The 20,528-nt window shown below is 34.9% G+C and overlaps 3 protein-coding genes across 5 annotated transcripts; 1 reads left to right on the top strand and 2 right to left on the bottom strand.

Annotated features, from left to right (window-relative positions):
- Positions 1 to 376: 376 nt before the first annotated feature.
- LOC143909935 (tetratricopeptide repeat protein 1-like) lies at positions 377 to 4,460 on the bottom strand. The gene is made up of 3 exons (XM_077428253.1): positions 3,640 to 4,460; positions 2,606 to 3,219; positions 377 to 2,516 (listed from the first exon to the last, which is right to left on the bottom strand). Exons 2-3 carry the CDS (start codon positions 3,208 to 3,210, stop codon positions 2,231 to 2,233), a joined length of 891 nt encoding a protein of 296 aa, XP_077284379.1. The 5' UTR covers positions 3,211 to 3,219; positions 3,640 to 4,460; the 3' UTR covers positions 377 to 2,230.
- A 1,422-nt stretch (positions 4,461 to 5,882) lies between these two features.
- Positions 5,883 to 10,167, top strand: LOC143909926 (uncharacterized). 3 transcript variants are annotated; one of them, XM_077428205.1, is made up of 9 exons: positions 5,883 to 6,088; positions 6,170 to 6,512; positions 6,592 to 6,681; positions 7,236 to 7,425; positions 7,496 to 7,677; positions 7,805 to 7,881; positions 7,954 to 8,126; positions 8,206 to 8,314; positions 9,057 to 10,167. In XM_077428205.1, exons 1-9 carry the CDS (start codon positions 5,945 to 5,947, stop codon positions 9,249 to 9,251), a joined length of 1,503 nt encoding a protein of 500 aa, XP_077284331.1. In that variant the 5' UTR covers positions 5,883 to 5,944; the 3' UTR covers positions 9,252 to 10,167. The 3 variants fall into 3 exon arrangements, with proteins under 3 accessions (XP_077284331.1, XP_077284333.1, XP_077284330.1); XM_077428207.1 differs by having other exon boundaries at positions 5,896 to 6,088; positions 7,242 to 7,425; positions 9,057 to 10,055; XM_077428204.1 differs by having other exon boundaries at positions 5,896 to 6,088; positions 7,493 to 7,677; positions 9,057 to 10,055.
- On the bottom strand, positions 9,306 to 20,524 carry LOC143909914 (uncharacterized). Its single transcript, XM_077428181.1, has 4 exons — positions 20,201 to 20,524; positions 14,075 to 14,206; positions 13,065 to 13,998; positions 9,306 to 12,914 (listed from the first exon to the last, which is right to left on the bottom strand). Exons 1-4 carry the CDS (start codon positions 20,303 to 20,305, stop codon positions 10,651 to 10,653), a joined length of 3,435 nt encoding a protein of 1,144 aa, XP_077284307.1. The 5' UTR covers positions 20,306 to 20,524; the 3' UTR covers positions 9,306 to 10,650.
- Positions 20,525 to 20,528: the final 4 nt, after the last annotated feature.

The following is a 20,528-nucleotide window of genomic DNA, read 5'->3' as shown; positions in this document are numbered from 1 at the left end:
TACAACAAAATGTGTATACCCTTCAGGTATAAACACAATCTGCTTTAGGTCATCGACTTTAGAGAGTCTTTAATTAATATTATGTATTAGATGTATTATGAGCATTTATAAGAATTGTAAATAGGTTTTTGAGCAATTTTTCCTATTATGCTGTACATTAACATTAGAATAAAATAATACTATGAATACTAGCAAAATTAAATTAAAATTGTAAAATAGAAAATGATCAGTAGATCACTAGCTATTAAAATATATATAAGATGTATTGTGAACCTAATTTAGTAATGATAAAAAGCATTTAAAAATCAATAAAATTTTGTAACAATCGCGTTGCTCGTAGAGGCCAGTTGCATCTTTTTAGTAGCTGTGATTTTTTGGTCGCATGTTTTGGGTCACAGTGTCGACTGTTTTCCAATAGATATGAAGTGATATTAGCAAAAATGTATTCATATTTCTACATTTATACAATAAGAGTGGAACAATTGAAAGAATTGTGTTGATGCAAAGGTTCAATATAAACAAATGCTTAGTTACAGCAACACACGATGGCTAACACACGATAGCTTTAGAGAGGATTTTAAAACTATTTAAGTTATAAAAATCGTACATTTGAAACTAGAAAAATGTCCCATAATTCTGATTTTCTTTTTAATGAAATTTTAGCTGACGAATGGTTATTTTTTGTTCAAGACTAGCTTCAAAATTTCACCAATATATATTGAAAATTGAATCACAAGAAATGTCAATGCGTGAAGCATTCTTATATTTAAAATAATTGAAGCTTAAGTTGATTGAAAGAAAAAAATGAAGAGTTGTTTCCTATAAATATTAAAAAAGTAATTTTAGATTTAAAAAAAGCCAAAAATATTAAAAGATGCAATTTATAAATTTTATCAAACCTGAAATGTTTTGTTGAAATGAAAGTATTTGAATGGGTCTTATTACGAGAAACCTCTCTATGGACAAAGATCGAGGACAATTATGTAATTTTATTACTTTTAAAACACGAACCTGCATTATTAAATACATTCATTCTTTGTGAAAAATATCAAAATTAATTTTATTTAAATTTCAATGATGTGTAATTTATAAATGTTATAAAATTATACACCGTTTTTTAAGTTCTTTGATTCAAGTCCTTTATCTTATTCAAAAATATATGGTCACTACTTATAAGTGATATGTAAGTGGTTAATCGAGAATAATTTATTTTTATATAATATATAGTATGTGTTCATGTTTATATTTTCAGGTCACATATACAAAAGATCATAACTAATATGATTATTGGACCCAGAAGACGAGGCCAAGTAACTTTGCTCCTACCCCTTTAACTGATATGTATGTATATACGTAGTAAGGAAGTTTGTAATGTAAAACACAAGGCCAATTTATTTTAATTCTTCAATCAAATTTTTTTCTAAATGATAAGAGATACAAAATAATAAGTGGTGAAGAAAATTATGAAACAAGTTATGAATTTCTATATTTAGCACAAATTAAATATATTATACAACCAGTATAATCAAATTTAAATTAAAAATATGTGCTCAATAAACGAACACTTAATAGAATGACATAGTATAGAATTGAATGATTTCATTAATACAAAAATATTTGTGTCATTGATGTTTTCGGTCAGACATTGAGTAGCAGATTTATTGGGTTTATGAAATGCCAGTACATACATGTATTTTTTAAAGACCGCTGAGGAGGGTGCTGCTTAACGCAATATGAACAGGAATATTTCTTTAGCCAAAATATTAACATACATACATGAAAAAAGCTTCACAATCCATACATACATATACTGATATACATTTATATATATTCGACAATATAATATTTAAAAAATGCAAAAAAAATCGAATAGCTAGTACGACAAGCTGCTAATGTATAATACGTAAAATAATAAATAGAAAATTCAATATAGTAGAATGTGGGGTTGTATTTTGCACTTTAATTAAAATTTATGATTTTTTATTTGATAGATAATAATTTGTGTACTGATTTATAAAATTAAAATTTTTATATGAAAGAATTGAAACGAGAAATTTAGTTTATTTCACTCTATTGTTATGCGATGAGGGTTTTAAAATAAAAATTATACTCAGTTGAAATTGTTCCCTATAAAAACAATTCATTTCTTGCCAAAATTAAAAATACTTCATACAGCCGCAGCATATTTACAAAGTGAATTTAAAAACTAACAAGACTAGTATACAAATGATCATTTATTTTGTTGAAAGTTTATTGAATATCCCTTTGTCTCTGGATCCTGATTTAACTTGAAATTGTCTGTTGACAGACCGAATGGCCTAAGAACTAAATTGCCGAGATCTTTCAGCTTAGAGAGCATTTCTGTTTTCATACGTTCGTTTCTTTCTTCTATTAATGGCGGTAATCGTACAATGGCTTTTCTTGCTTCTAGATGCTGCGAATCAAGTTCTAGAATTTTCTTGTAGTCTGCCAAACATTCATCTAGCAAATCTGTTTGTTCATTACATTGTGCGCGCCTTAAAATATAAAATAATACAAAATTATTCACATATGAAGAATAAAAACAATTGATTATTAGTAATGTAAAGAAAACACTAATTTTAACCTGTAATAAGCTTTGATGTATGACTCATCATTTTCAATTGCTTTCGTGCAGTCCTGAATAGCTGCTTTGTTTTTGTTCAGTTTCATTTTTGAAGCTGCTCTATTTGAATAAAGAATCGCTCTATCTTTGTTATAAGCCAACGGGCAAATCTTCAACCCCATAGTATACAATTCAATGGACTCTTCAAAATTCGCAAGTTTGAATTTTTCATTACCTTCATTTTTAAAACGCTCAGCTTCAGATTTTCTATCCAATTTCTCTGACTCAGTAAGCGAAGTTTCCAAATCTTTTAAAGTAACTTCATAATCCTCTTCATCACTTTCATGACTGGATTTTTCTTCATTTTGATTTTCAAAATCGTCTAAATTTGATGACTTTGTATTTTTCAAATTAAAATCTGGATGTTGCGAATTATCCGGAGTGTTTCCCCTACCATCTGGATCGATGACAAAATTTTCACTCACATCTGATTTTGAAGAGGAAGATGACCTGTCAGCTGTATCCGAAGTCAACAAAGATGACTCGAGATCTTTTGTCAACTCGTTAATTATGTCTTCATTATTTGTAATCCCCTCAGATATTTTATTATTCGGCAAGTCAGCCATACTGGATGCCTGTAAATTAATATTAATGATGTTATAAACACCGAAGCCATGATCATACAAATATTTGTTCACATTTGAATGATATTCAATTTCTTTGTCAACAATAAAGTCCTACACGGCCCCTACACACAGGCGATATATCACTGCGATTTATCTGCCAATCTGGTTGATTTTGTCTGACCTACACAATTACCCTGGTTCACATATGACTAGTAGTCCGTTTACCTTCGATTCTATGTAATCAAATAAAATGGCTTGATCTGTCACTCGCGATTGACGATTTGTCTACACGTGTGTGACATTTCACGGATCGGCCAAATCACAGCGATTTGTCGCCTATGTGCTGGGGGCTTTAGCGATAAACTATATAAAATTTCAAGTTATAATAGTAGTTGAAATTATTAATCATAAACTTTGAAAATAAATTACCTCTCGAGATCGAAGAAGAATTGCTTTCTAAAAGCAGTAAACAGAAAACAGAACGCCCAAGAAATGTTCAGATTTTGACAGCTGTCAGATGTGTAATAACATCAATTTTGATGGCCATGACGTATTGCTAAAATAATTGGTAATTGGACTATTCGTCACATTGAGGTGGTCACAAAGACAATTTTTGCCATGAAAATCGCGAATACACAATATTTGGCACTCAAGTTCTCGTTACTATGATAGTTATCGTTAGTATGATGGACTTTTCGGCTGCCAGATGTTCCGTTATAGAGATTTGAGTGACTTTGTGACGAGTAATTTGTGACCAGTAATCACCGAACCAAATAATTATCAACCTATGTATGGGAACTAGTCTTATTGTGAAGGTCTTCTTCACCACCAGTCCGCCATGTATTGTAGACAGATTCGTCTGTGTTCGGTATTAATACAACTATATGCTTAATATGGTATTTATTTGGTAGTAACACGTATACACAAGTATGGTTAATTGTTGGTAAAAGTATGTCGTTCAGCGGTCTCTGGATATGGTAGAGTGTCGCTGGCTCGGCATTCAGCTATGTTCAGAAGGTCTCTGGATGCGGCAGTGTGTTGCTGGCTCGGTGTTCGGCTATGTTCGGAAGGTCTCTGGATACGGCAGTGTGTTGCTGGCTCGTCCGGCTGGTTGATCTTCCAAGTCCGCGTAGTGTAGTGGTGGCTGGTCAGGAGCTGTATGTCGACGCTTGCTGCCGTGGGTCGACTCTTGCTGCTGTGGGTCGACTGGTCTGTTGCTGTGTGTCGACGCTTGCTGCTGTGGGTCGACTGGCGTTGTTTGGGTTGTACCTCCTTTTATAGTGTTTCTGGAATCGCCTGACCGATGGTGGTGGTTTGTTGATGCGTAAGAAAGGAATGCACTGTTGTCGAGGCGTAGAATTTTCTGGAACGCTTGATGGAAGTGGTTATTGATGCGTGCGAGCATTTAGTTGTTGATGCGTACAAGAGGAATGCACTTTTGTCGAGGCGTAGTATTTTCTGGAATGCTTGATGGAAGTGGTTGTACGAGCATTTAGTTATTGATGCGTACAAGGGGAATTTGCTTTCGTCGAGGCGTAGTATTTTCTGGAATGCTTGATGCTGTTCCGCTCGATGTATTTTGTTGTTGCGGAATATTCTCGAAGGTTTCGATGACGATGACGACGACGAGATTCCTACATATGTATTTAGGGTTCGGTGATTACTAGTCAAATGTGAACCGGTCACAGGACAACCGGTCACAGGACAACCGGTCACACGTGATCACCCGTCACACAAAAACTGGTCACACCCTAAAACTGGTCACACCCGAAAATTGGTCACGAAAAAACTGGTCACACCCAAAAATTAAAAATTGGTCGAATTCATATAATTGGTATTAGTTTGTCACCGGACTGATACCAAAATATTCAATACCCTGTAATTCATTTCATTGCATTCTTTCAATACAAACATTTTCCTTGAACATCTGAATTATTGTTTTATTCTAAATCGGCTATTCAGTACATAAGTAAGTATATGAAATGAAAACATATATACATATGTATGTACTTAAATATTTCTTAAATCTGTCTGTAACGCGATAGATTTAATAATACGACAAGGATTTATTTAATACATACAAATGATCGGTATTAGTTTGTCTGTTTATGACTTTCCATCGCAAAGTCAACATTTAAATGAAACGTTATTCCGAATTAAAGCCAGTGACTCATATGGTTCGGTGATTACTAGTCAAATGTGAACCGGTCACAGGACAACCGGTCGCTCTAGATCGGTCACACGTGATCACCCGACACACTAAAACTGGTCACGAGAAAACTGGTCACACCCTAAAATCGGTCAATCAGTTTTCTCGTGATCGATTTTAGGGTGTGACCAGTTTTAGTGTGACAAGTGATCACGTGTGACCGATCTAGAGCGACCGGTTGTCCTGTGACTGGTTCACATATGACTAGTAGTCCGTTTACCTTCGATTCTATGTAATCAAATAAAATGGTAATTGGACTATTCGTCACATTTTCGTGGTCACAAAGACAATTTTTGCCATGAAAATCGCGAATACACAATATTTGGCACTCAAGTTCTCGTTAGTATGATGGACTTTTCGGCTGCCAGATGTTCCGTTATAGAGATTTTAGTGACTTTATGACGAGTACTTTGTGACCAGTAATCACCGAACCAAATAAAATACAGAAATAATTGATGTGCTTATGGTCGCTTGTTGAGACTTAAACTGTCAAACTGACATTTACCGCTTAACACGCATTGCAGAATGAATATATCAGAAAACGTTCTTGAAAATTGCAACATTTGTAGACTTTGTTTGAAAAATGGTGAACTCCAGTCTATTTTCAATGCCGAAGATAATTTTATTCAATATTCAGATAAATTAATGTCGTTATGCATTACTATTAAAGTTAGTACATAATTTTCGTAGAATATAATATGATATAAATAAATTAATAATCGCAATGGAGATGCACTAAAAATGTTTTAGATATCGCCATGTGATAATTTTCCACGATTTATATGTAATGAGTGTATCCATACTTTGAATTTGTCCTACGTATTTAAAAAACAGTGTGAAGAATCAGATTTTAAATTGAGAAGTTCAAATCTATCCGATTTATCTACCGACGAAAAATTTTCGGCGAAAGTCAATGATACAGAAAATGTGCGAGATATTATAGAAAATCAATTGCAGTCAGTACAGTGTGAAAATTGGACAAAAGTAAAAAATGGCTTTCGGAGCAAATCAGTTAAATGTGATTTAAAATCAGTAATTTCAACTGAAATTGACGATATCGAAGACGAACACAACGAGAGTGGTGATGGTGATGGTAATATGTTATTAATTCGATTTGGAATATTCTTTTTATATGCATCTGATATGTATGTATATATATACATTTTTTTTAGATCATATTACTGATAGTTCACAATTGCCAAATAATAAAAATGAAATTCCACCATCTAATATTGATTCAACAAAAATACCAAAACTTCAAAGTAAGTATTTCAAACATAAGAACTATTTATTTACTTCAAAAAACGTAAAATCACGGATGCGGTGCATCCGCTCTAAAATCGCCAGACAAATTGAACGACAGATTAACGGACGGCTGCTTTAAATGCAATTCTCGTCTTCTCGAATGATATATTGCACATCAAATGACGGGTAACCTTTCGATGTGCACAGATGCAATTATTAAAATTGAGTTGGATCTTTCTGGCGAGTTTAATAAGGCAAGATTCGGAACTTATCGAATCTTGCCTTATTAAACTCGCTTGAAAGATCCAACTCAATTTTAATAATTGCATCTGTGCACATCGAAAGGTTACTCGTCATCTGATGTGCAATCTATCATTCGAGAAAACGAGAATTACGTTTAAAGCTGCCGTTCTGTTAATCTATCGTTCGTTTATCTGACGATTTTAGAGCGGATGCATCAAACCCATTATCACATATTGACAGTTATTTTGTCAAAATACATTCTTCATACTATTTCTTTCAATTATTTTAGTTTTTTTTTCTTTATATGCATACCTGTTATCTTACGAAGTTGTAGATAAAAAAAATTATAATTGCGATATATGTGGAAGGAGATTTACAATCCGACCAAATTTGGAACGTCATATTTCTTTACATTCCGGAGGACGAGGTCTCTGCTGCCATATATGTGGTCAACGATTTTCTTTAGCCGGCGCTCTGAAGACTCATATGCGAGTTCATACTGGTGAAAAACCTTACAAGTGCGTTGGTTTTGTTTACAACTCGTACTTGTTTTGAATTTGAATGTTTATGATTGATTCTTAAAAGTAGATGCTCAGAATGTGATGCGAAATTTTCGCAACCTGGCTCATTGGTGACACATAAACGTCGCCACTCCGGTGAACAACCATTTGTGTGTGATACGTGCGGCAAAGCTTTTACTAGTCATGGTGGACTCGCACGACACAAGCGCACTCATACTGGAGAACGTCGTGCTCAGTGCACTGTATGTGGTAATTTTATTTTATTTTATCCCTCAAAGTTAATGTATGCTCAATTTTTATTAAACGCTTAGTATTTTGAGATTAAATATGTATTATATATTTTATAATGGGTATAAAGTTCTTTTTTAATTTTCAGGAAAAAAATTTGTTTCCGTAAGCTATCTTCCTGAACACATGAGATTACATACCGGAGAGAAGCCATTCAAATGCAAAGTAATTGCAGAGTGTCTTTATATTTCTTTTGATTTCTCCAAAATATGTTTAAGATATTAAATGAATTTGTAGGTGTGCGGTAAAGAGTTTGCATTGGCAGGAAACTTATCTGTGCACTCTCGTTCACATGCAATCAACGGAGTGCATTCTTGCAATCAGTGTGGTCGCTCATACACTGATCTGAGAGCACATCTACGCACACACTCAGATGAACGACCTTACAAATGCTCACATTGTTTGAAAACGTATTGAAATTATGATATGTAATTATAAATATAGTATTTGTCACTAAATAGATGATCTTAATAACTTTTGCACTTTTAGATTTAAACAACATAGTAACTTAAAATATCACCTCACCACTCATACTGGAGAAAGAAAATTTGTTTGTCTTGTTTGTAATAAAAAATTCAAAACTAACGAAATATTAAAGGTTTGTATAAAGTTAATTTTTACTTTAGCTATCAAACTGTATAAACATTTAAGCAAATAGTTCAGTAGAAAAACTGAGTTTAGTTGAATTTTAATGGTACATATACTATACTATAAAAATGTCACCTGTAATATGTTTAGGGAAAAGAAATGTTTACTGGCAGTCCAAATTTACCACCATCTAATTTGTAAATTTTAATTTAAACACCGGTTTCCTGGTAATTTATAATTTTAGAAAAAAGTAAAACAAAAATTGAAATTTTAATTTTTCTCTTGAGCTAGTTTCCAAACAAATAATAAAATAATTAGCCAGTATTAGTCAGTAACTTAAAATGTCTTTGGTCAATTTATATTTAAATTTAAAATAAAAAAAACATCTTAAGTTTTATAAATCGTCGCAGTTCAAATTACTCACTAATTTTCATTCAACCGATATGGCTTGAATCTGAAGTACGATCTCAAGCACTCGTATGTATCAGTTTTACCCAGATCTAAACAATTTTATGAAATTTGTATCTCTAGTTTACAAACTTTTTAGTTAACAGTTTTTTTTTTACAATCTGTTATTTGAAAACATTCAGTAAAATTTTTGATTTTTTCCTTTTTTGGTTTGATTTGGATCAATTACCCAGTGGCAATGTCCAATTTCGGTTTTTTTATTATTATTATTTTTTTTTATTTAGTTTGCAAACTGATGATATACTATTATTTTACATATGTGGTTAAATGTTTTATTTCTTTAGGAGCATACGAATATTCATACTGGAGATCGGCCCTATAAATGTGACAAATGTGAAAAATCTTTTAGAAGCACAAGTTCCCGTAGAAAACATTCGAAAAAATGTGATTCAATAGCTTCATCAAATGAAATGAAATCAGTTTGTGATAGTGGTAAAAAATGTGGCAAAGTGAGAAAAAGTGAAATAACTATAATTTAATGGAATATCAATAAATTGTAAAATCAAATTCAAATGAAATTATTTTATACACATACAAAAATTGTTTATTACTTGTAACTTATACAAACCGTAACACTTTTACTTAAAGAAAATAATAAAAAGGAGTCAGTCGGTTCATTTTTCATGACTCTGACTCCGATTCCACAGCCCTGGGGAAACAGTCACCGATGTCACATTAAGCTTGTTCCTCAGTTCAATAAATTTACTGATGTAATGTGACTTTTTACTCAGTTTATTTACAATTAAACATATTAATTCATATCAGGTTATGGTAGCACTAGGATGTGAATTTAAATACAATGATATTTACAAACATATAATATTTTTGTGTATTAACTCTTTGGCTGCTACAAGGATTTTCAAAATCCAAGCGAAAAATGCTAAATAAATGTAAATTTTTAGAAAAAAAAAATTATATATTATTTATTAACATAATTCATGGGCCGAAAGCACAGGACGATATTATACTTTATTGCCGATATAATTGCTTTCCTAGCACTCTCTCTTTCTTTTTTGCTTACAAGAAAGAAAGAGATCGAGAAGAGAACAAATGTGGAGTTCAAAAAATCTATTTTTAGACACCACACAAAGCAATATATTTGAGGCAGGTTGGTTTCTCCTTCTCTCTCTTTCTTTTATAGGCATAAATGCAAGCGTGAGAGTGAGATGATATATCGTTGTTGTAGCAGTCAAAGGTTACTAACAAAACAATTTTTTTTTTGAATTTTATTTCTTAAAAGTAATTCACATAGATGGTTGAAAAATAGTATATCATGGTTATAGAAATTAAAATGAAAAAAAAAAAACGCAAATAATTTTTTTACACAATTAACAAAATAAAGATTTTTGTTGTAGTACAATATTGTAATTACATACATATAACATACATATATACAAAAAATTACAATGTGTTTTTGTAATAATTCCATATTACTAAAATTATAAACTGTATACAACAAAAGTGATCACATTAGAATGCAACTTAATTAAAATCCAAATCACGTTATTATATATGTACGTATGTACACAGTATCAAAATAACGACTCCTAAATTGGTTTAAACTTAAAAATCAAAATCAAATTGAAATGAATTGTAAATATAATACAATTGGCATATAAATCATTAAAATGGGCGTAATAGTCCATCACATTAACACAATCATTAGTTATTTTATGTAACTTCTGAAGAAATGTTAAATATCATTTCTTCCCTATATTACTTGTGTGGATACTTACTAGTAATTATGTACATTCAGTTTATATTTTTTTCTCACATTTGAGTTAAAATATATTTATCACCAATGTGTGCATACGTACATATGTATATGAACGCGTAATGCTTTTGAAATATGCAGTCTAAGTCAAAATATACAACTTATCATTTACATGATGAAAAATCAAAGTCAGCTAATGTTTGAAGAAACTTTTGTGTTTTTCCTTCCATGTTAAATGGATTTGAAGAAGCCATTATTGATATAGTATTGAGTACAGTTTTTTGTTGAAAAGCTCTAATTAATTGGCTTTGGTATTGAGAAGACCATTCATTAACATTTTCAGGTAATAGTTCTGCATTAGTTACATTCAACAAAAAAGTACCATTTTGAAGTAAAGATAATTTCACGTGGAATGTTTTACTTAGGTTGCTATCTTTGTACATCTCGTTTATTAAAATTTTGAATCTTACTAAACTACGTACGCTTTTATCATCAGTATGGGTACAAAGAACGACACCTTTGTCTTTTATTGCTTTTACAAGTTGAAAAAAGGGTCCATTAATACCATCAGATTGTTCAATTAAGCGAGTTTTTAATTGAGATTCAGTTTCAAGTTGAGGTGTACTAATTTCAAGTTGAGGCGTACGAGTAACAGGCTGGACTAGTTGGGGAATGATTTGCGGTGGTTTAACCATAAATTGTGGTGATTTGCTGATAATTTGAGACGGTTTGATAATAATTGGGGATGCTTTTTGAACAGGTTGGGAAGGCTTCGTTTGTGGGAATGGTTGGGTGACAATATGTGATGATTGGATAACAGATTGAGATGGTTGAGTAACACTTTGGTATGGTTGATTAACAAGTTGGGATGGTTGGGTGACAAATTGGGATGGTTGAGTAACAAATTGGGATGGTTTAGTGACAAATTGGGATGGTTGAGAAATGAAAAAAGAGGATGGGTTAATGAATACAGGTGGTTGAGACATTTGCTGGGGTGATTCAGTAACATTTTGAGATTGCCGATTGTTTGGATTGAAAAGCTGATATTGATAAAGATTATTAAAATCATTAGAAACTGGCATTAAGTTTGGTAAGTGTTCATTTTCATTATTATGAGAAATTGTCATCATACCCGATCCAGATTTCAAACTTGATATGCATGATAAATTCATATTGTTAACTGGCATTGTCGAATTATTAGTAGATGAATTAGAAAACATATTTAGAGAGTTAGTTGATGAATTATCTGCTATGGAAGTTTCTGGCATTGATACAAATATAGCAGGCACTAATGACGAAGATAAATTGTTCTGGACCGGCTGAGAATCAATATTTTTAAATAATACAGGTGAAGAAATAACTTTTTCAAAATCTACTAAATTATCATTTTCAACAAAAGTTCTAGAATTTGGATTATTTGAATTGTTCGATGGTGGTTTTGAAATTTTAGAAAACATATCAATTCCAGAATTACGATTAATATCTAATAAAACAGTGGGCAGTCTATTTACATCTTCATTTACATTGAAAGGTTGATTCATTTCAGCAGAAGGTGTAGATTCAAAAATACTTTTTTCGGATTCTTTGTTGTCATATTTTTTAATTACTTTAAACCGTTTTGCACTACTTTCTGGGGTGTTATTTTGATTGTACTGATAGTTCAAAATAACATTCTTTTCATATTGGTCTTGAAAATTTTTAGTTAATGTAGATTTTTCGTTTGGTGGTTTAACAAAATTTGGGATACCAAGAAAACCATTAGAAGCTGCTGATTGATTAGAATTAGCCATTAGGAGTGCAGTTGGCTTACACTTAATCATTGGTTTATGTTGTATATTTTCATTGGGTATATTCGATCTTTTTTCTTCTCCGTTTGGTGTAAGTGAATATGTTGAAATAATTTTTGGCATCGTAACATTTGATTCAGTAATAGGCGAATTATAGGACTCGGGAGTTTGTTTACTTGTCATTGAAGAAGAGTTCATTGAAAATGGATCAATTGATTTACTTGAAATTATTGTTTGGGACGGTATTTGTGGTTCTTTTGTGTTCGGTTTCATCGTTGCTTTTTCTTCTTCTGACATTTTAAAATACCTCACATTTAACATCGTCTGAGATATTGGTACCTGATTTTGGATTTTATTGGTATATGGTTTAAGTCCAATCATAGTAGCACATAATCCATTATGTTTCAAAGTATGTTTCTGTAAGTCTGTACTCTTACTAAAATAAAGCTTAAATGGAGAACTTTCATTCATTAACCATAACACACCAATAGAACGTAATTTTATTCTATTTAGAAATTTTGTATTAAAATCTCCTTTTTTTACTGAGCATTCAGAAAAGCATTTAGCCACAGTTTTATAAATTTCATTAGGTTCTAATGCATACGTATTATCAGCTATATCATCACAATTGTTAGCTGGATCTGAAAATTAAAAAGAAAATTCTATCAAAATTACCAAAACAAAAAATAAATAAAAATGCAATCAAAACTACCACTCTCAGTTGGCAGATCTTTAATAAATTTACTGTATTACTTAAAAAGCTTAAATAAATAAATATATCTTTTGTTTACCTTTATTCGATGTAGAGATATTTAGCTGTTCATCCAATTTTACAATGTTTGCTTTTTCTATGTCCAATATGTCCTTTTGATTTAATATTGGTGATGATATACGGTCACTTTTAAATCCAGTTATTGTAGTCGACTCATTTTCATTATCAGTTTTCTTAAGAATCCTATTGTGAATTGCTACATTTTCAACAGTCAGGTCTATCACATTCTTAACACTTGATAAAGTATTTAAACTTTTATCTAATTCTTTTTCCACAGCACTATCCAAATTATTTGTAAGACATTTAGCTATCTCTTGACGAATTTTCGAAAGGTAGCAATGGTTTAATTTTAAATCCAACTTTTGTATCTTATTTTTACCCAGGTGAATCCATGAAGGTGATAATGAATAACCAGCTTTGTTAGGTAAATTAATAGGCAGTTTCTTTAGAGCGACAAGGCAAATTTTGGTACATAGCCGATCGCAAATATCGACAATGTTTTTATGCATGTTTTTTTTGTGGTTTCGAGATTGGTTTTTACTGACAAAACTTTCATTACAAATTGTACAATTGTACTTCACCCTCCAGACAGGGACTAATGTTGATTTATCAACATTATCATTTGAATTAAATGTATTTTGATTGCTTCTACTATTTAATATAGTATCCTCAATCTTATCACTGACATGAATGATTTGATTCCTTTCAATGTTTTGGTTTACTTTAGGTGCATCCTTTTCTTCGGGCAAATCTATTGTGTTTAAACCATCAAATGAAAGGCTATTTTCAATTAAATTTTCTGGACTAGAATTCGATACTTTCACGTCGTCAATTTCCATTGGTTCATCTACATTTTTGTCTACTACTTTATTTTCACTTGAAGGTATCAAATTTTCTGATGGCTCAAGCTTGATGTCTAAGTTTTCCGATGATTTAATCGCATCCTTACATGTCTGAAAAATAGTATCTCATATAATTTACATGTAAAGTTTTCATTTCTAAATTAAAAATAAAGTAAATATATCTCACCTCTTTATTTTTGAATTGATTAAAAAGCGATATTTGCTTGTTTTGATACTTGATCATAACAGAGTGAAATTCACTCACTATCACTTGACATTTGAAGCATAATGTTTGCGGCAATTCATCCGTCGTCTCAATCTGTAAATATGAAGCGAAATTGAAAATTTATTCATTTTAAAATTATGCCTTGTTGATGATATTTTTAAAAGCACATGTTTTTAAAAGCTTTTATCTTGTGTATTAAAATAAATTTCCCAACATCCGAAAAAACGAAAGTTTCATCTTTAATTTCAAATTAAAATCAAAAAACACGGTTGGTGTCTTAATATGTACATATCTCATTTTAAAAATTAAACTTTCTCTTTGACTTCAAAAATTTAGCCACATTTACTCAAAAATTTGTCATTTTATGTAATTTTGACCAATTTTAAAGTTTGTCACCTGTTGGAAATCGACACGGCGCTAGAGAGCCAAGTAAACAAAATTGTATACATACATATGTAAGAGACGAAACTTAAAATATTACAAATAGAATCTATTGATGTGGCGATTTTCAGTGACAAATTTTTAAACAAGTGAAACATCATATATATAAAGACGGTAATCTGTGTGTGTGTGTGTGTTCTAACTCTCGCCGAACATAATGAACGAATCGATAAAAATCGATTAATTCATTTTTCGACGAGACGACTTTGTCGCGACTCGAACCGATCACCCCAAATAGCCTGAATATGGATTTAATGAGCTAATGGTCTCGGGGACATCACGCCAAATCCAATTTTTCATTTCGCCTTTTTTTTTTAAACATTAATTGAAATATTCCTTCTCGCCATATGAAAATACGTAATTTTAATAATTTCATTTAGCGAGGTTTTGAACCATTTTTTTTCTTTTCATATAAAACAATTAAATATATATATTTTTAATTGAAATTATTGAAATTTGAAATTAATTTATATTTTAGCGATATTTGAAAAATAAAATCAATTCCAGGACGCCGACTCGAACCTACCCCCCTCGCGCCCAGATCAATATACGTTGACCACTACACCATGATACGGGTATAAAGACTGCTCTAAATAACGTTAATATTCAATAAATAATTAAAAAAAAAAAAAAAAATATATAAATAAAATCAATTTTTTTTGCCATCTAGGGCTCCGCCCTCGGCGCCCCCCTGAGCCTTTGCCCTCTAGGGCTTCGCCCTCGGTGCCCCCCTGAGCCTTTGCCTTCTAGGGCTTCGCCCTTCTGCGCCCCCCCTTAGCTATTGCCGTTTAGGGCTTCGCCCTTCTGCGCCCCCCTTAGCTAATGCCTTTTAGGGCTGCGCCCCCTTCGGGGCCCCATGCGGCTGAGCTCCATAAGGCTGCGCCCCATAAGGCTGCGCCCCCTGTGGCGCCCCTGGCGGGGCCCCATGAAACTACACCCCTTGCGCCCCCCCGGGTCTGAATCCATTGAATCGAAAAATATCAAATCGGCGCCTATGAATCGAAAAAAAAATAAATCGAATCATTTGTTCGATGACGGCTGCGCCCCATGAGGCTGCGCCCCCCTGGGACCCCTTCGGGGCTCCATGCCGCTGCGCCCCCTTCGGAACAGCAGTATATATGCATCCACCAATGTTTGCTTGCTGTTCTTGAAGGTCAAGAATTAAAACACAACAATCAATCTCCACCGCCGCATCAAATTCACCACAATCAAGCATTCGAAGGTAGTAGAATTTATACTTTGGTATTTTTAAAAACCTTAATGAAATCGGTTTTACGACTAACATCTTCTTAATCTTGTTTTGTATTTGAAAATGTTTTAGCGGATTTCAAATAAAATTTTTTAATTCACTTATTTTATTCACTTTCATCAAAATTTATAATAAATTAACTTGGAGTCAGTTTATAAATAAACCACTGCAAACATTTGCTCCCTACTTAATTTCTTTCTGTTATTTCCCTAAATGTGTTTTATTGGTTTAAATTTTATTAAATGATACACTATGTGTATTATCACAATTTAGGCAAATCTAGTAGTGGAGATTCGGTGGACACGAGTAGCACGAGTGTGGATTCTGGTCCAACAACCGGTGAAAAGGAGAGATGATGGCAAATGTTTGTGGACAAATCTGGCATTTCACAGCTTTGTTGCGATTGAATTGTCAGGTTTTGTTCGACCTGGCTTAGGTTCGGTATGTATAGGTATGTAGCCCCCTTATGTATAGGTATGTATATGTATAGGTATGTAGCCCCCTTAGTTAATGCCTTTTAGGGCTTCGCCCCTCCGCGCCCCCATGATTAAATGCCGTCTAAGGCTTCGCCCCCATGATAAGTTTCCTTTTAGGGCTTCGCCCCTCCGCGTCCCCATGATTAATTGCCGTCTAGGGCTTCGCCCCCCTTAGTTAATGCCTTTTAGGGCTTCGCCCCCCTTAGTTAATGCCTTTTAGGGCTTCGCCCCCATGATCAGTTGCCTTTTAGAGCTTCGCCCCTCCGCGCCCCCATGATTGAATGCCGTCTAGGGCTTCGCCCCCCTTAGTTAATGCCTTTTAGGGCTTCGCCCCCATGATCAATTGCCTTTTAGAGCTTCGCCCCTCCGCGACCCGATGATTAAATGCCGTCTAGGGCTTCGCCCCCATGATCAGTTGCCTTTTAGGGCTTCGCCCCTCCGCGTCCCCATGATTAATTGCCGTCTAGGGCTACGCCCCCCTTAGTTAATGCCTTTTAGAGCTTCGCCCCTCCGCGCTCCCATGATAAATTGCCGTCTAGGGCTTCGCCCCTTAGTTAATGCCTTTTAGGGCTTCGCCCCTCCGCGCCCCCATGATTAAATGCCGTCTAGGGCTTCGCCCCCATGATCAGTTGCCATTTAGGGCTTTGCCCCATAAGGCTGCGCCCCATGGGGCTTCGCCCCCATGATCAGTTGCCGTTTAGGGCCATTAATTAAGCTCCATAAGGCGACGCCCCATAAGGCAGCGCCCCATAAGGCTGCGCCCCATAAGGCAGCGCCCCATAAGGCAGCACCCCATAAGACTGCGCCCGATAAGTCTGCGCCCCATAAAGCTGCACCCCCTTTGGGGCCCCATGGGGCTGTGCCCCATGAGGCTGCGCCCCCTTCGGGGCCCCATGCGGCTGAGCTCCATAAGGCGGCGCCCCATATGGCTGCGCCCCATAAGGCTACGCCCCATAAGAGTGCGCCCCATAAGGCTGCGCCCCATAAAGCTGCGCCCCCTTTGGGGCCCCATGGGGCTGCGCCCCCTTCGAGGTCCCACGGGGCTGCGCTCCTTGTGGTGCCTCTGGTGGGGCCCCATGAAACTACTCGCCTTGCGCCCCCGCGGGGGTGAATCCATTGAATCGAAAAAAACAAATCGGCGCCTATGGATCGAAAAAAAAAAATCGAATCACGTGTTCGATGACGTCACCGATCTACGGACGACGACGACGAATAAGGATACATACATACATACATATATACAAAGTCTCTTTCCAAATTATATATTAGAAGAGAAGATGTATGTTTATAAAAAAATCAATGTTTGTCTGTCTGTCACGTATGCGTTTCTATACTATTCAACCGATTGCGATAAAACTTACATGAGTTATTGTGTGTATGTCCGCGATGGTTACTTTAAAAAAAACCGCCCAAAAACGTGAGCGGAAACGGGAATGAGTGGCATTGCAAGGCAATAATTTCAAATGTTTGCGCGTCGCCACCTGCGTTGTTAGGGTAAACTAAACAAATAATTGAATAATTTCAAATGTGTTTGCCGCCTGCGTTTTTCCGCTGTTTAACGCCGAATAAGTCAGATTACCACGATTTAATTAATTTAATTAGCTCGGGAACGGTAACTGTATGCATTATTGTGGCATTGCAACGCATGCCAGGTTCAGCTAGTATTGATATAAAATAAGGGTAAACGGATTATTCCACAAAAAACGATCTAGCGCAAGTCACTAAAATCTTGATCACGGAACATCTGGCACTCAAGTTCTCGTTAGTACAATATTTCGCGTGGGTAGCCTTCGATTGATGGAGTTTTTTGGTGCAAGATGTTGTGTGATTTTAGTGAATTGCACGAGATTGCTTTTTGAAGAATAATTACCGAGCCAAAATAAGTTCTATTTTTTTTCCTGCGTTGTATTCTAAATAACGTAGAAAATAATCCGATTTATGATCACAGTAATGAAAAAAGTCAAAATAATTAAAAAAAAATTTGCCTGCGGCTCTTTAAAATATTGAATAAAATTAAAATAAAAACTTTTTATGTACTGTATTTATTATTCTGGATGCGGCCGCGGATTTTTTTTCTCAGTGCGGCCCAGGTTACCTACGGTTGCACAGCCCTATGCTACATCAGATATTATTAATTTAAAAGGCGGATAGGAAGCGTGCTTTTTCCAGGAATCAGGGCGTTTTGGGTCTATTTAAAAAGCTAAGAGTGCAAAAAAGGTTCTTCATAAAATTGAACAAAGCACAGCGAACAATTAATAATGAACGGCACGCTTTCGGTCCTACCTCTAATTATTATTCGACTAGTGCTATACCCGATGACTAGTCTTCGGCGGTGGATCGTACTTTTTCCAGGAAAGAGGCCGTTTTGGGGCTATTTTCCAGGAAACAGGGCAAACTACAAAGCTAGATAGCAAAAAAAAAGGTTCACCATAAAAATGAACAATGGTGCGCAGGGTCGCGTCGGCCTATGCCGATGACATATCATCGCATGGGTATTGGCATATAAAGTTATTAAATAATAAAAAAATCAAAAGAAATGTATCGTCGGTCATGTGTTTGATCCCCACACGGTCGAAATTTTTTCAAATTCCTTTTAAATATATTTAATTTAATATCTATATTTAACTAGCTTTATTACCCGGCTTTGCCCGGGGTGTATAAAAAAAATAATTAAAAATAAATAATTTTTTTTTTTTTTAAATTAAAAAATAATATATATATATATATATATATATATATATATATATATATATATATATATATATATATATATTTATATATATATATATAAAAATATATTTATTTATTTTATTAGGAGCGGCGCCCCCGACAGGGGCCCCATGGAGGCTGCGCCCCCTTTGGTGGGGCCGCATGAGGGCTGCGCCCCCTTCGGCGGGGCCATGCCCCCATGGGGGCTATGCCCCCTGTGGCGTCCCCTGCGCAAAAAAAAAAATCGAACGTGTTTTTACCACCCAACCACGCACTGGCACATACATACATACATACACCAAACATTAGTGTTTTATATATATAGATTGCTCAATATAAAAAAGGTAAAAACTACCTACCTACCTACATATAAACAATAGAAAAATTAATTAATTAAATGAATTTTCAATAGATGGCGGTAAATTCTCTGCCAAGAGGAAACAGTGGTAGTAAATAGTATATATGTATATAGAAGTTTTTTTTATTGTATTTGTATATACGTTTTGGCAGTGGTTTAGCTGTGACGTACATATGTATGTCAAATCAAAATGACTATTTTAGTACGGCGAGCGTTATCTCAGACAGACACACAGGAAGAATAGCGATTTTATACATATATCTCGAGTCGAATTTACACATTTTGAAACATTTTTTAGTTTTTATACACAGTTTTTCTCAAACTTTGATAAGACTCTTGAATACCTGCAGGTATGTACGCTCAGTTCTGTAGCGGCGCGCATGCATACTATTTATAAAGCGCATTAAAGTTTGAAAAATACTCTACATACATATTCCTTTCCAAAACCATGCGTAGAAGTATCAACGGGCACAACACTGGCTTGACATACAATGTACAAGTGCCAACTCTATTTATCAAAATTTACAACTCGGAAGTTTCACTTTTACCGTGCGCGACATGACATTGAAATTTGAAAAGACGTTTGACGTCAGTCCGAGCACACTTAAAATATTCGCTTCACCCAATTTCCGAACCACAAAGGATCGAATACATGGTTGTATTTTGGCCCAGAGTGGCGCTAGCAAGCAGGTGTTGGCAACTGCGTGCGCACCGCGGTTGTGCGTTGTGCGCCTATTCGAGCGACATTCCCTTCTTTGTATGCACGTGGTGGTGGTGGTTGTGGTGGTGGTGGTGGTGGTGGTTTAGTGGTGATGGAGATGGAGACGCGGTGTGACAACTCTTTGTTTACTCACAGATATGCCGAAGCACTGGTTGATCTGTCTTCGCAAGAGCGCGGTCAGCGGCTCGGTCGCTTTGCCCGGTTCGCCGCACAGCCGACACAACTCGACGGAAGACATGTTTTCGCCCCGGTCTCCGCTCCCGTTCCCTGCTTCCCGGGCTAACTGCCACGAGCGGCTGCCGGCAGACTGACCGCGATAGCGTGTGGAACGACAGCGACAGCGATAGATAGCGACGCGAGCGCCCTCTCGTTGTCAAGCTGTCGCTCCATCTCTCTCTCGCTGCAGCTGCGTCCCGACATTCTCGCTCGCTCTTGCTACTTCGCTCGCGCGATTTTCGTTG

Source organism: Arctopsyche grandis, chromosome 3 (genome assembly GCF_051622035.1).
Source record: "Arctopsyche grandis isolate Sample6627 chromosome 3, ASM5162203v2, whole genome shotgun sequence".
In the NCBI taxonomy this organism is placed as follows: domain Eukaryota; kingdom Metazoa; phylum Arthropoda; class Insecta; order Trichoptera; family Hydropsychidae; genus Arctopsyche; species Arctopsyche grandis.
This window is presented reverse-complemented; position numbering and strand designations above follow the sequence as displayed.